At 31.8% G+C, this 17,250-nt stretch overlaps 1 protein-coding gene and 1 pseudogene across 1 annotated transcript; one reads left to right on the top strand and one right to left on the bottom strand.

The window, feature by feature from the left end:
* Positions 1-1,500: 1,500 nt before the first annotated feature.
* LOC114379687 lies at positions 1,501-7,324 on the bottom strand. Its single transcript, XM_028338375.1, has 7 exons — positions 6,903-7,324; positions 5,262-5,378; positions 3,675-5,171; positions 3,532-3,586; positions 3,017-3,156; positions 2,602-2,913; positions 1,501-2,105 (listed from the first exon to the last, which is right to left on the bottom strand). The coding sequence occupies exons 1-7, from the start codon at positions 6,978-6,980 to the stop codon at positions 1,707-1,709; spliced, it is 2,598 nt and encodes an 865-aa protein (XP_028194176.1). The 5' UTR covers positions 6,981-7,324; the 3' UTR covers positions 1,501-1,706.
* Positions 7,325-14,241: 6,917 nt separating this feature from the next.
* Positions 14,242-14,767, top strand: LOC114378894 (annotated as a pseudogene).
* Positions 14,768-17,250: the final 2,483 nt, after the last annotated feature.

Genomic DNA, 17,250 nt, shown 5'->3' with positions numbered 1-17,250 from the left:
TTACAAAAGTTTAGGCTAATTTAGCCTAAGCTTTGTCCTCAGATCCCTCTTGTTGGACTAGACTTAGACCAAACAACATTATTGTAACAACATACTTAAAACCAAAACTTAATCTGCAGATCCCTCTTGTAAGACTAAGTTTCAATTCTGCTTCATTCAAGTTCTAAGGAAACAATACATTTCCCAATGTTAAAATCACCTAACTAGGCACACAAATGGTTGATCAGACCAAGAGCATACAAAATTTAAGCACTGGAAGAAGCATTGAACACAAGAAACAAAATCAATTAGATATGAAAATAATTACATCGACTGTTCATTAGAAATCCCCAACAAGGGTATTTAGCCAACCATTACAGACGAAACCCTAACAATAATAAGCTTACAATACCTAGGAATTTTATTGATATGATTTTTAAAGTAAATACAAGAATTAAGAAACTTACCTAAGAATTAGCAAATTAAAAATCATACTATATATGAAGGCATGTATTAACTATAGCTTGGCAGAGAGGATTCAGGAACATTTTTGTTTACTCCAATTCTTTGGTAGCAATCAACCTGTTGACAAATGTGTTACACATTCTTGCTTATCGCTGATACAAGAAATTCATAGTGTTCATAACTATGAAGGCAGAATATATTGGAGATACATTTTGAGGGAATCAAATCAAGTTGTTGATCTTCTTGCAGATCATGAGATGTATTTGGCTACTCGTTTTCATATTTTTGAATTTGCTCCGCAACTCATTTGTAATGCTCTAATAGTAGATTTTGCTGGTATTTGCTTTCCCTCCTAGAGTTTTCTAGATTTGCTTGTTAATAATAATATTCATTCAACAAAAAAAATATTAAAAAATATATTACTCCTTATTGTGCATGAACAAAATAGTTAGACCGACTTTTTGTTAAAAGTTTCAACAAACACCCATTTCAATTATTCAATTAATATCACTCCGAACTATTGAAGATTAAATTAAATTAAAGCTAATTCCCTTTAAAATACCAAAATAATATTGTTCTCTATAATTAAAAGAAAAAAAAAACTAAGGAACTATTTGATTATTTTCCATTCTTTTTTGTTATTCAAAACTATTTTGTAAAATTATTACCTTCAAAAAAATTTCTAACAGAGAATATTTTTGTTTTTTGCATGGTAACACTTTTAAAAATAGTTCTCAAACAAGCCCTAAATCCACGTCTATTTTCTTTCAAAAAAATGAAATTACTATCTATTCACCCATGAAAATGTCAAAGCAAGGGAGATCTTCTGATTGCACCTTCTGAACATTTCTTTGCGGTAAAGATTGTAGCAGCCATTGCACTTTTCTCCTCAACAATACATAATTTAAAATTAAAACGCTTCAAACAAACTACTAAAATATGCATGGCACAACTTGATTTCTTAATGGAATGACTATATGAACAAACAATTATCAACTAGCCCGGCCATTTCATGTGCAGGCTCCCCAACATAACCAATGAAACACATAAGCCAGATTAAAAATGAGCAGGGATCTTATGCCCTCCTATGGATTAAACATATTCATCTGCAATTATATACAGTATTTCAAGATAAAGGGCAGACATTATTCAAGAGAATATAATCTATGATGAGTTCAATATAACATGAAACATATGTTTTAAGCCTGTATAAACTAAATGCAATTAATATAAGCCTTTATCAAGTCTCAACATTTGGTTGATCAAGGAATTGCTGCAGCAGCAACAAGCATTTCATCGGACGCATTTCCCACTGCTGCCACCATTTCACCTGACATATTTCCCACTGCTGTCAGCTTTACACCGGATGGATTTCCCACTGTTTTTAGCATTTCATTGGACGAATTTCCCACAGCAGTTAATGGAAAGACTTTGTCACAATCCTTAGCTCCAACTTGTGTAAACTCATTAACAAGCATATTCACAAATGCAGCTAAAGATGTCCTAAACTGGACTGAGCTGCTACTGCCACCTTGATCAACATCTTGTGCCCCACCTTTGACCACACAACCAACTTGAGCACCATCAATGTATGCCTTGCATGCCACCAGAATATCATGAGCTCGGCTGCAAAAGTTCCCAGCAACAAAGTCCTTGAAATTCTGAAACCAAAAAAAAAAAAACACCTAAATGGTCAATTTTTTTTACCCCAAAAGAACAGAAGTTACAAATAATTTACAAAAATACATACACACACAAATAAAGAAATTCACGGCTTCCTATTTACTATTCATTTATTTCCAAGGATTTGCATGATAAATTAATACTTCATTCATAACAGCAGTAAATATATCTTACCACATAATTATAAGAAAATCTTAGGTGAAAAACTGAGGAGAGTAGAAGGATATAAGATAAACTAGAGTGTCAACATACAGATGACAAGAAACATTTAGCATGCAATTTTGAATTGATACATATCATACACTGATGCTCCATATTCTTTCCAAATAACCATGGAATAAACTGATGCAATGCATGAAATATGGCTTCACTACATGATAAGATATTCCAACAGTGTGCAATAAGGTATGAGTGAATATGACAAAGAACACTATTTCAAACAATATACTTTGTTTGGTAGTTCAAGAATCAAACCTTTGGAGGCCTTCTCATTATGTATATCATTGTCCTCAATGATAGGATGAATGTGTCCTCATTGTACTTCAAAGAACTAATTTCACCATATTGTGAATTGCTTAAATGTGCATATCCAGGCTCATTAAAGAAAGGCTTCGCAACCAAGATTAGACCCTGTATAAAGACGAGAACCTGTAAAATTGTTGAAACACCTGGAATCCACTGCTCATTTTGATGGCCGGTCCAGGTGTTAAGAAGACTAAGACAAACTTTTCCACTACTATATAAATTTGGGTTGAGCCTAAGCCCGCCAGAATGGTAGTGAACTTGCTGCATTAAAAAATGACCCTTGAGTTAGACTTGAAAAAAAAAAGCATAGTGAACATGAAAATAATTAATGTTCAATTCAGATATAGTATCCTCAACCACATACTGGAGGTACATGCGAATAGCCACTCGGGAAGAAAACATCAAAAAAGAAAAGGCCATCATGATAAGGTGTTCCCTCTGCTCCAATAATCACGGCCCTTAGAAGATCTATTCTCGATTCATAAACTCTGACAAATATTGAATCTGTTCAAGATAAAATTAGGTCTCAAAGCAACAAGGGATTTCTCGAAAAGCCTGTTGCACATTGCTCATTATGATATTCAAAACATAATTTACAGCCATTTCTAACTTCTAGTTTCAGACCAAGTATCTTGACTCCACAAAGGGAATGATTCATGAACATTGTTTCATATGGATATATATTAAAAATAATGCATCCATAGCTAGTCTTTTGGTAGTATCCCCTTAGCATATTAATAACAATCATGGATACAATCATACAGTACAGATCTATTGGCTTGAAAAAGAAATCAATTTAATCAAATACAAAAAGTGAGACGGATAAGGAAAATATTTTAGCCAATTTATAACATGAATACTAATCAAACTAACTCTCACCTGGTAAATCCTTCTCCAATGACTTCCACTCTCCCTGGATTCTTTTAGCCCAATGCTTTGAATGTTATTCAGGAAATAAATTAACAGTAAACCTAAATAATTAAGATCAAAACTGGAGGAAAAAAACTGCATTAAAAGGTTACCTGTTCCATGGAAGAGTTGGCATGAACAAAGTGATGGTCTGAAACGTCTTCAATAACGTCAAATTGTTTAAAGCTTCGAAATTTCCTCAAAATTTCCCCTCTAGCTTCATCAGATATTGTAGCAATAGTATTATTGGCAGTTGCCTCATTATTTCCATCTCCCACAGAATTATAAACCCAAGAGTTATGAATCAATGGCCCAGGAGGGACATGAAAATGATGAGCAAAGGGAGCTGTATAATTATAATCATATGGATAATAATAATTATAATTAGGGAATGCCTGCAAATTATAAGCATTCGTCGACCACATCTGATTAATAGATTTAGATCCTGGATGATGATATGCAGGTCCAACAAAATTTGAATGATATGGATTGTAAATTGTCATCATTGAAACTCTAGCTTGTCCCCAATTTGGTGCCCCACCTGCAAGCGGTGTCCCGCCTACACCACTTGCAGGTGACAGTCCCCAATGTGGTGTTCCACTTATATGTGACAATCCCCATTCTGGTGCCCCACCTGCAGGTGGTGTCCCGTCTACACCACTTGCATGTAACAATCCCCAATGTTGTGTTCCACCTACATGTGATAATTCCCATTTTGGTGTCCCACCCCCAGCAGGTGGCAGTCCCCAATGTGATGTTCCACCTATATGCGGTAATCCCCATTCTGGTGCCCCACTCCTTACAGGTTGTAGTCCCCAATGTGGTGTTCCACCTACATGCGACAATCCCCATTCTGATGTTCCACCCCCTGCAGGCGGTAGTCCCCATTGTGGTGTCTCAAGAGGAGTCCCACCTATACCACCTGCAGGTGGTAGTCCCCAATGTGATGTTCCACCTATATGCGATAATCCCCATTTTGGTGCCCTACTCCCTGCAGGTTGTAGTCCCCAATGTGGTGTTCCACCTACATGCGACAATCTCCATTTTGGTGTTCCGCCCCCTGCAGGCGACAGTCCCCATTGTGGTGTCTCAAGCGGAGTCCCGCTTGCACCACCTGCAGGAAGCAGTCCCCAATATGGTATTCCACCCACATGTGAAAATTCCCATTCTGGTGCCCCACCAACAAACAACAATCCCTTATCCGGTGCCCCATCTGCAGGTGGCAGTCCCCAATGTGGTGTTCCACCTGCAAGCGGCAGTTTCTTGGCCTCAAAATTGTTTACAAATTCATGGTTAGAAGAATAACAAATGTTAGGCTTCTTCTCACTCTCAAAAGATTTAGATGACCCCATTTCCCATGGCAACTTTAACTTCCGCCTCCTTTGTTGTGAGCCATTTGATTTCTTCTTACTCAGGGGAGTTTGAGAGTATTGTACTCCAGAAGGGTCCTTAATAGTAGGCTCTAATGAAAATGAAGGCTGAGATGTCATATAATCTTTTGAAAAAAAATCAAAGCAATTGTCATCATTTTCTTCATCATTTGAGCTCTCAGAACTAGAACTATGACCATAAGTCCATCTAGATTTACCCATCACATCCTCACACATTTCCTGAAAATGATTTTAGGCAAAATGTTACAGTCTTTTAATATGATCGAAAAGATAAAATCAACAATCTGTATGAAACAATAGATCGTTTACCATGTTTTGATGGGTGGTCTGAATCGCTTTCCCCTTGCCAACTTTCTGACCAAATAATATTAACTTGGTAGAATCATTGTCTTTGTCTGTGTTGATCACCCCATGATGAAAAATGGCCTACAAAAGTATAATACAATTAATATACAAGTCTGAGCAAGAAAAACATAAAGCTCCCGGAGACATCATTTGAAATGTAATGATGTAATCCAATCAATTGAGTTAATCTGAATTATCTCCCAGCCAAAATTAAGAAAGCAAGCAGCACTTATCAAAATTATGTTGAAGACCAAAAACCATTAATAAGCAATTCAACAAAACAACACATTCCCAGCAATGATACAATTGGAGAAGAAACACTACACGATTAGAAATTACAAACACGAGATATTAACAACTGATTAGTGTTAAGCCTACTTAGTGTTACCAACTTAAAACAACCCAATTTTAAATATAATTTTATTTTGTAAAATTAATTGACATGCTTGTCAATTCTTGAATTGTTGAGGATCCAAACCACTTTATTCCTTCCAACAATAGCATAATTCTGTCAAAATTCTTGCGATTTTTGTTTTTCGGACACATAACCAAAAATAAACTTGAAAAGATATGATCACGACTACAATGATATGATACCCAATCATAGCTAACTCGCCAACCAATGTACCAAAAATTCCGAAACTTGGTAACAACAGTGTAATCATTTTAAAAGATCCGAAGTTAATATATCAAAAGGATATTAAATAATTTTTTTAAAAAAATGGAAAAAATACAAGTGTTTTCTTAACTTATTTTTTTGGTTAAATTAATTTTTTTTTATCATGTAATTGATTGCTTAGTTTCAATTTGATACTCTAATTTTTTCAGGTTCATCAATTTGATCCTTTAATTTTTAAAATCAATTCAATTTAGTATTGTCGTCAAAATTAAACCACATAGCGGCGACTTTAAAACTTCACAAAATACAATTTCTTAATACTGTAGAACTAAATTGAATTAATTTTAAAAATTAAAGGACAAAATTAAACCCAAATAAAAAAATTAATTTAAGGAGAAAAATCTAATTTAAACTTTTTTTTTAGACCAAATTAATCCTCTCATCGATTTATTACACTAAGTTGACGACTTGCATGGACATGTCACATGTTTGCCACAACCCAAATCAACACTGTTAGTGTAAAATCTAACGAAATGACCAATTTAGTCTATCAGATACAATTTAAAAGACCAGTGCAAATTTGTTTTATGAAACTAGAAAAAAGTGAGGGACAAAAATGCAACTTTGAATTTTTTTTTTACAATGTTGCAATGAAAATGCTATCCCCTTAGTGAATTTCCGATCACTTTTAATCCCTCACCTAAAAACACCAACCCAGAAAATTAAGCTCATAACTTGCAAATCCTGAAACCTCAAACTCCACAAATGCATGCCATGATGACATAAAAAAAGCCTTTAAAAAAACAAAAAATTAACCAAAATCCAAATTGATCAATCAAAACACAATCATCCCCCAGACCACAAATTAAAACAAAAAAAAAAAACAAAAGGTTTAAAAACAAAAAAAATCAATCAAAACTCAACTTGAAAAAAGAAAATATTGAATTAAAAAAAGATTAATGAGGTGAGGATAGTGAGATATATACCTCTTTTTGTTTAATTGAATTACAAGTGTTGTTATTGTTTGCAGTCGGAGGTGGAATCTCAATGACGTTCGGATCCATTTCCTAGTGAGAATTGCTTCCATTGAAACAAATTGTACTCCTGCAAAAAAAATAGCATTTCAATGCAGAGATTGAAAGAGTTTTAGAATTGGAGAGAGTGAAACAAAGAGAAAGCAAGTAATCACTTAAAATGTTGTTGGAGCTCGATGGGCAAAGTCATGGCAAAGAAGAAGAAGAAGAAGAAGAAGAAACAAAGAGAATGGTGCGTTTTAGAGAGCAAAAGAAAACGAGAGAGTGCAAGAGAAAGTGAAGAAGCAATGAGGGAGATTTTTATGGTAGGGGGTCACGGCTTGTCATGAACACCATCATGGCTTGCAACGATGCCATTTGAGTGTGTATTTCTTTTCTCGCTTTGTTTCGTCTTGTTTTCTAAAAGGACAGTGTTTTGGGTTAAATTTATGTAGCTACCACTAGGGTTTGAATGAGGTCATAAGGGTGTGTCAGTGAGAGACGTTTCTCTACATTTGAGTTTAGCTGCACTTGTCTTGCATTTGCCAATAAAACAAAAAAATTGCTTTGTTTGGTAGTCTAGTTATTATATTGGTTAAATAAGTATTTTAGTTCTCTAATTTATTATTTAGGTTCAATTTTGTACTCTTATTTTTTGTTTAATTTGGTTATTTAATTTTTAAAATTGATTCATTTTTTAGAAAATATATATTTTGTAACGGTTTTAAACCATTTAGTGACGGTTTTGAACCATTACAAAATGTGATATATAATTTACACCGAAGAACCAAACTTAATCCATTTAAAAAATTAAAAGATCAAATTAAATCTAAAAAGTTAAATGATCAAATTCAACCTAAATAATAAAATAGAGAAACAAAATACTAATTTAACCTATTATATTTAACAGTATTTATTATACTGTGTGGAATGATAATAAATGTGAAATTTGAGAAGTAAATTACCGACTGCTTGCATTAACTGATATATGATGTAATAATAAATAAATACTTTTGACTCTAATTATAATAATAGTTTTGTTAAATACTTAAAAGAAAATAATTTTATCTTTTATAATAATTATATTATCATAGTATGATAATTTTATTTGGTTGATTAGAATTACTACTTCCTTAACTACTTTTATATACTCATAAAAAATAGTACTTGATGGCTAAAAACATGACATTCGTTATATTTAATGTAATATTAATGCATTTGTATATTGAATAAATATATATTACATATTAATATGTGATTAGTTTTATATTTAAATTTTATATGCAAAAAATTCTTGATGGAGACATGATTTTACCATGTTATAAATGTTTAAAATTTGAATATTTTTCATAATATATATATATATATATATATATATATATATATATATAATGAAAAGTAAAATTTAAACTTAAGAATTAGGCCGACCTTAATATTATATCTCATAAAATATATTTATGATACTAAATGAAAAACAATGTAATTATTGTATTTTGAAAATCTGTTCAAAGATGTATATTAATAACATTCCATTTATTGTTATAAAGGATCGATATTGATGTGAAAACAGTAATGGTTGATAAATATTTAATTTATATTATTAATTATTTCTAATTAGTCAAGTATTTGATAATTAATCATTTTTGTATTTGAAATTAATTAACATTTGGTATTTTTTTATATATCAGTTGCCATTTTCTATTGTAAACGTTTTGAAAAATTGTTACACTTTGTAAGTGGCTCATGAGTTGTGACTCTTGGCTCAACAAAATCTAATCTTTCCGAAATAACTATCCTAATGCAGCAACTTTTTTTTTTTTCAAAAAGAAAGACCGACTTAAATAAATATTTAGACAGTTCTATTGGTTTCAAAAATTGTATTCTTGCATTATCTTCCACCTCTAGATAACTACTATAAAGAGTTTTAGGCTGTTTTTTTTAAAAAAAAAGAAATTAAAAAAATGCTTTAAATGTTTTCAATTCTTAATATTAAAATCAAATCATACAAATCATAAACTCTTTCCTTTGATATCCTGTTTACAAAATTTATATAACTATAACCATCAAATACAAACAAAAAAATAGTGTAAGCTTTTTTTAAATTAGAATAATTAATTGATACTTATATACTTTTTTATTCAATTCATACTTATATATGAAAATTGAGACCTCGACTTTACTTTTTTCTTCTTATCTCTGTCTCCTCCACCGACATTATAAAAGGAGTCAGATGAAAGTGGAAATTTCATTCAAGACAGTTTGTTTTTTTTTACAAGGCATTTAAGACAATTATTCAATGTAATTTGTCTCTTTAGCTATATGTAATTTACTTTCCCACTTTGAAAAGTTGAGCATATTCAGGGGACGGTTGAAATTGTTTGAATGATCTTGACGAAGAGAGAGGTAAAGATTTAGCTACGCTTGTTAAAAACCGGATTCTGAGTTAAGATTTACTAAGCCCATGTTTTAGTGTTGACCATAATCATTAGTCAACAGCCGTTGATTAAAACATGAACGGTGGAGATTAAGCCGTTGATTAAAACATGAACGGTGGAGATTAAAACTACGATGGGGCATGGTGGTATACCGAGTCTACTAGAATAGAACCTAGAAACTAAAAGTGTATTTGTTTTCTCTTTTGGAGCAAAAGTAGTATAATGAATTAATGTTTCTTAAATGATTTAATTAATGTTCTATTTTGGAAGCTTGGTAGTACATTTTGAACTTTGGTCAGTAAAACATATCAGAAAGTGGAAGTGGAACCCCATAAATGCGAGATATGAGAAGTGGAAAATTGAAACTATAATAAAGGATGATAATAAATTAGTTTTGGTTTTTTCTTGCTTTCTTTTATCAAACGTAACTGAAGACGCGAAGACGGTGTGGGATTCATGAGAAAAGAGAGGAACCATAATAATAAATCTTGACTTTTTCTTTGCTTTCTTTTGTCCAATGTAATGCAAGCTGAAAATGCGAAGATGGTAGAAGAAAGAGAAAAAAAAAAGACAAACAAAAAGAGGTGAAATCATTCGTCAAAACAAAAATTAATTTTAATTCATTTTTGTCATAAAAAAATGAGTAAATTGCCTTAACTATCCGTGGTTTCGAAAAATTATATAAACAATCAGCTTTTTTTAATCACCATAATAATTTTCTTTGTAAGAAGTGTTAGTTTAATCTATAAAGAGGTCTAAGAGTAATATTTTCAAACATCAAAAGAGAGTTTTAGTGTAACATAAAAGAGAATTTCAACCTAATATTTTTAAATATAGGATTAGTATAGGGATTGAAAAAAGAGTGATGTTATATGTAATTTGAAAAAAGTCCAGAGAGTGTGAGTATTGAAATTAATTATATTAAGATTTTATTTGAATCTACTTTGACTTCAAAAGAAATTAATTTACTTTCAATATAAACTTTTTATTCATTATTAATCATATTATTAAAAAAATATTCAAGAAGTATTGTTTATTATATGAGAAGTATTAATTATTTTAATAAAACACAATATTAGATGATAATATAGACAAATTTATACTAATAGTAAACTAAATTCAAATTAAACTGGTCATAAATCAATAGACATTACTTTTATGTATATTTAGAAATTGTATATTTATACAAATTAAATACAAAAAATACTTGTTCAGATCATGCCTTGCATAGGATTACATAGGTTGGTCTAACATGGGGGATTTGAATAATTTACTCAAAATCCTATTTTCAAATTTCATTGTTATAGTCATTAAAAAAAACACCATACATAAGTACTTTAGGTTCAATAAAAAAGTACGTTAGGTAAAAAAAATTAAAAATAAATGTGAAATTTGACTAAACTTATGTATGTATTAATACGAAAATATCTAAATAATTACTAAATCACCAATAAATGAGAAATTACATGAAATAATTACTTAAAAAACTTACAGTAGAATTTAAATTTTTTATAAATTCACATTTTTATTGTGTATCTTGTGTATGATTATTGTTTTGTGTGTACACTAAGCTAAGAATTTAGGACTAACATGTTGAAGTATTGAAATGGTCAAAACGAATTTTATTCTCTCAATAAAACTTTTTTATATTACAGTCAAGAATCAAATCTTAATTAACTTATTTAAGGAATCCAATTATATCATCATCATTTAATAACTATTAAATATGATAAAATGATTAATTTTAATACATAGTCAATATAACAAAAAATAAATTATTAATCATTTTGAAATTATCCAAAAATATTTATTTAATTATATTTTTAAATACTTTATGACAATGGTTTGTGTGTAAATTGTATATGTTTATGTATTTATATGTTTTTTTCTTTTTTTTAGTTTAACAGGCTTTATAATATAATATTATTTTTTTTAATTGAAACTCAATAGTGTAGACCCTTTGCTATGCCAAAACACGATTGCCCAACCTCCAGCTCTCATTTAGGGTTCGAAGTTCTTCATACGAAATATGGTCTTGCATTTTTGGTTTAGTGTTCATCGCTCTTTTGTTGGGATTTTCAATAAACCTTATAAAATACCAAATGAGCACCATAACACATTATGTCAGATTATCAAGAGGTTTTAAGGAATACATGGATCCATGGAGCTTGATTAACACGCAGCGGAATCTGACAGTGGTCACAAATAACTGGTTTAATGACCTTCCTCAACCAAATCACCTTCTTCCTTATGGGACCTTCGTTTTCTCTTCAGATGGGGAGAGGAAAAACTATTTATTGATTTGGTGTATTAGGGACCATAACCATGCCTTATGTTTTAAACCTATTAGAGTTCCCATTATCCCCTAATGGGCCAAACTAGTTTCCGCTCATTAAGCCTATATCAATTTTCTGGTAGTCTAATGGGCTCACTTAAATAGATCACTTTATATTGAACCCATTTAAATGTAAATAACTAATATAAATGTTATAATATAATATGCTGCCCATATTAATTAATTAGGAATTATCAAATTCCTAACAATCTCCCACTTGAGCTTCATATTAACCTTAGACATTTATATCACAAAATTCTTTAGGCACGCAACCGTATGTTATTTACTTTTAGACTCCTTTTATACAATCTGGTCCATCTCATATAGCAACAGGAAACCACTGCAGTTTTCATCACAATTTAGCTTGACTAAGTGACAATGATCACCACTGTTACTCATACTCGATGGCATAGATCAAATATAGATAAGCGGCATGGAAATTACATACAATGTGATCTTAATCATGTCTATTTCCAACTAGTCCAAACTTTATTATTTATAGAGATCAATCCAAAATGCAATACAAATATTGCACACAAACAAACTTATAATGAAATGATAAACTTCAACTTAATTTCTGCAGAAAATACAAATAACAAAATGTTTGCAAACCGTAAGATATAGAACATGAGTAAGACTCCCACTAAACTAAGGTACTGTCAGGAATTATACCCATATGAGCAGTGTGCTTGTGAAAAAAAAAACATTAGTGTCATACCTTTAGTAAGTGGATCAACTAAGATGGAATGAGTTCCTATATGTTCTATGCAAATCTATATTTTCTGGATTCTTTATTTAACAACCAAATACTTTATGTCAACAAATTTTTATTTGGTCGAATCCTTAATAAGGCTGCTAAGATATTGTCTCAATAAACACCTGATGGCTACTTGATGTTGGTGACAACAGGCAAACCGGTTACAATAATTTAGAAATCATAAATTCTAGTATGATGTCTCATAGCAAAATATTAACTCCACCAACATGGTTAAATGTGCATCCTTATGTAGAGTGATTGTTATTAAGACATTCTGAAAAATCGAAGTCAGAATACCCAATGATCTCTAAACTTCTAGACTTTCGATATGAAAACATGTAGTTTCTTGTTCTATTCAATTAACGCGTAATGCATTTTACTACTTCTAGTTTTACATATCAAGATTACTCATATATCACCTTAGGACTCCCTTTTCAAACTCAAAATTTTACACATGCAGATTTGGGATTCATATAATATGAGTAATTTAAACCATAGTAGTAACAACAACAATAATTAAAGAAGAGAACAACAAACATGCAATGCAAAAATAATCTTTATGGTAAATTTCAAGACCCAAACAAGATACCTAGTGCACCATTAATCCTCAATCTTTGGATTGAAAAAGACTAACTACAAGTGGTACTCTTAATGCATTGATCAAACATCGGTGATAAATCCTGTCAAACAAAGGTTACATTTGGACACTCCATTGCTCACATGGAAAACTTATATGATAATTATTCCGGTCAAATAATGATTGTCTTTGAACATTTCATTATTCACATGGAAAATCAAACTATTTATAATCACCACATGTTTACCATTTCAAGCATGTAATTATTTTGTCAAATTGTGTCTTCCTTTGGACCAAGCACAAATTACATGAATAATTTCATGCAACATCTATGTAAATTCAATCAAATAAATTTATGCAATAGAGGTTACTTTGACAACATGTTGTTTCAATCAATTTAACCAAAAATACAAGATAATTTAATACAATAAATGGGAGGTCTTAAAATTACACAAAATTACACAATTTAACCAAAAGAATCCTTTAAAGATACTAGAGAAAAGGTTTCTTTATAGTCAATGCCTTCCTTCTGAGTAAAGCCTTCCTTCTGAGTAAAGCCTTTAGCAACTAAACGAGCCTTATATCTCTTGATATTATCCTTTGAATCCTTCTCGGTTTTAAATATCCATTTACAACCAATAGGTTTCACACCTTCAGGCAATTCGACTAGATTCCAAAATTCATTGTCATTCATAGGCTTCATCTCATCCTTCATTGAATCAATCCAATTTTGAGAGTTAGAACTGTGCATAGCTTGACAGAAGTTGATTGGATCATCCTCTGTTAAACCAACATCATCCTTATGTTCTTGGAGAAATCACTACTAAAAAAATAGCATTTTACGACAGGGATTCTACGACGGTTATTTGGGAACCGCCTTAGAAAGTTGTGCGGTGAAATTTTTGTAATTATTTTAACAATAAGAGCATTTTACGACATTCATTCTAAGACGGTTAATGAAAACCACCTTAGAATGTTTTATATAATTAAATTTACCACATGTTTTATAAAAAAACTGTCTTAAGTCATTTGGAATAATAAAACAAAATGCGTAACTCGGTGTCCCCTTTCTCGCTGAAACTCTACCCCTAGCCTCAATCAACATCGTTTCGCCTTCCACGACTCCAGAGTATTTTCACCACTCCACTCTCTCTCTTTCCTCGCCACTCCTCTCTCTTTCTTTCTTCTTCTCTCTTAGTGCGTAAACCATGGCTTTAATGGTGGAGAAAACCACACAAGTGGTCACAAATACAAGGTCAATGACCTTTCCTAGGGCCACGTCGATGCTCCTGCTGCATCTTCTCCACCCAAGACCACGTCGCAACCACTATTGCATAGAGCATGCCCTCGATTGGGGCCTCGATGGAGGACCCAACCTCATCGTCGATGACGATGGTCACACTACCTTCCTTATCCATGAAGGCATCAAGATCGAGGAACTTTATGAGAAGACCGATGAACTCCTCGACCCCAACTCCACTGACAACGTTGAGTTCCAGATCGTGCTTACCATCATCAGAGATGGGTTGAAGACCAATCCCACCAGGTACCGCAAGATGAAGAGCGTCTTGTAGGGTTTCTGAGGAAACCACCACTGGAGTTAAGAGGCTCTATCAAATGCAACTGAATGGCACTTTTCTCTTCCCTACTATTAATGTCAATGACTTTGTCACCAACAACAAGGTAATGTCTCTTTTTCCCCCAGATCTAGTGCCTTTTTGTGTTAAAATGTAGGATTGAGTTCATATATGTTGTTTTTGGATGGGTTTTGTGGCATTAGTGAAATGGGGTTTTGAACCTGTCAACTGCTTGACTAATGTCCTCTAAGAAGTCTGGATTGGTATTGGGTGCTATTTTAATGTGTTTGGATCTGTGTTTTGAAAAAGCTTGACTAATTATCTTGTCGTTAACCCATAGATGACTGATTATGATGAGTATGGCACGCCTGTGGATCGAGAAACATTTATGAAAGAGCTTGAGACTTTCTACAGACAGCGATCCTTCGAATTTAAGCCTCTTAAGTTTTATAGAGAGCCACTCAATTGTCTTAAGTACGTATAATATCCCCTGTGATGCATTCATGGAATTTAAGCCTCTTAAGTTTTATACTATAGTTGTGCTTTTAGTACTACTGTTTGTTATGCTTTCCCTATGTTTGATGGCCTAGGTAGTGTTTATATACTCAAGAGCTACACAAACGATTGCAGACACTAGTTGTAGGCTATAGCACAAAGAGAACTAATGTCGTGGAAGTCAAGCATTTTTTGACTTTGTCCTCAGTCCTCTTGTCAACTTTACAAAGATCCTATCATTTAGTATTTGTCATTCATCTAATAAATCCTTTTTGAATTTCGAAAGATATGGTAGGGCTATGTTCAAATAGTTGTTGTCTGACTTGTGGAGACCTGGTAACTGTTCAACCTATGTGATTTGGTCTTGTACTTTCCTTATAGTAGGTTCATGAGCCACAACCCAGATTCTTTTTTTTTTACCTGTAACTTTATTTTGATTAACAGACAATTTATTTATAAATTTTGGAATAGAATATATCATTACATTTTTAGTTTATTTGACATTTGGGTTGCCTCTTGTTAGGCTCTAGATATCATGTTGATAATGAAAGAGAATGAGAGACACGATGACTTGTGTCAGAATTACACAGCGGAGCATATATTTATATTAGGAGTCAAGGGGTCTTAAATACAATAATATTTACAAGAATATACAGTCACTCTAGAAGACATAATTGCATAACATATATACTAGCTAGAAAAAAATATATAATATACCATATTTACAAGTATTACTATGATTACATAATTTCCATCAAGTTTTGGGCCCTTTGCCAGTTATTGATTACCAATAAGTAATAAAGTTGATCTTATTGATTGATTATATCTGGGTAACTGGATCCAAGTTGTGGCGGCAAGTAGGAGAGTCTTTACATTTTAGCATTATTCCTTTTCTATTTTATTGTTGAGAGAATAGCCAATGATTGGCTCAGAAGTTAGTTATATAAATATCTGAATGACTGGCTCAGAAATTAGTCATATATGAGCCAAAAAATTTAAGCCAAGTTTGTTGCTTTACCTTCCCACTTGTGTTATCTTGCCATTGTCATGGTTTAAGTAATTCATACTATATGATTCAACAAAACTCTGTAAACGAAAGTGACAACATATAAATATATTTTTCCTCAAGTTTATACTGTATAATCTTACATTTTTTCTTTTTAATTTTGTTTTATTAATATCTTAAACTAATTTGCTTCTTGGCAGCTACAATTTGAAGATTTTTAAACATTGATGCTATTATGTTTTATTAATATCTTAAATTGGTAATTCTGTTTATGGGTCATTATTTAGTCTTCAGCTTCACAAGAAAATATAAGTTATATCTTTTTGTAGCATGCGTCTACTTGGTTATCATTACATTGTTAAGTGAAAGAAACTAACATTGGTATCACCAGAAATACACTTCAACCCACAAAGAGCATTTCTAGTAAAGGTGTTATAGTACTATTATCATTTGGCTTATGAGCACGAGCTCTATCTACTCAACTGTTAAGGTGTGTTTGGATTTCCATTTCAAGCTTCCAAACATCAGTTTGACAGAAGGAACTCTTGTATTGAATTTAAAGAGAATGTTGTCGGTTATGTTGGATGTAACTTTTTCCCAAACACATTAAATTAATCTTGACTATTGCAATCTCTATTTGCAAACCTAAATTTTCTCTTTTCTTAAAGGGGATGAAAATACTAGACATTTTTTTTTAAAAAAAAGAAGAAAAACTTACTTGGCACTTTATAGAGAAGTCATTAGTCTTAAAAGCCAAAGCTATATGAGGAAGGGAGAGCCTCTACTACAAATGAGGGGTTAGTGTATCACAGGTCATGGCCCTATGGTTTGATCCAAAATCTATACAATATCAATTAGGATTTATCAGCTAATAAATGATAATTCATATTCGAAGTTGGGAGAAAATTGCAGCCAATTATAACTAATATCAGTTGCTATTTTTTCTGGTATAAATTAGGATTTATTGACCTGTATAGTAGTTAAACAGAATCACCCTTTAGGAGGCATTTGTTTCAACGTATATCTTTACAAGAATACTATGACAACGAGTGTTATTTCTTTGTAAATTCAAAACATGTTTGGTTATGATTTAATCTTTTTGGTAATATTTTCCAAAATTATAATGTTTCAACGTTGTT

The sequence above is a fragment of the Glycine soja genome, chromosome 12 (genome assembly GCF_004193775.1).
Source record: "Glycine soja cultivar W05 chromosome 12, ASM419377v2, whole genome shotgun sequence".
Classification (NCBI taxonomy): Eukaryota; Viridiplantae; Streptophyta; class Magnoliopsida; order Fabales; family Fabaceae; genus Glycine; species Glycine soja.
This window is presented reverse-complemented; position numbering and strand designations above follow the sequence as displayed.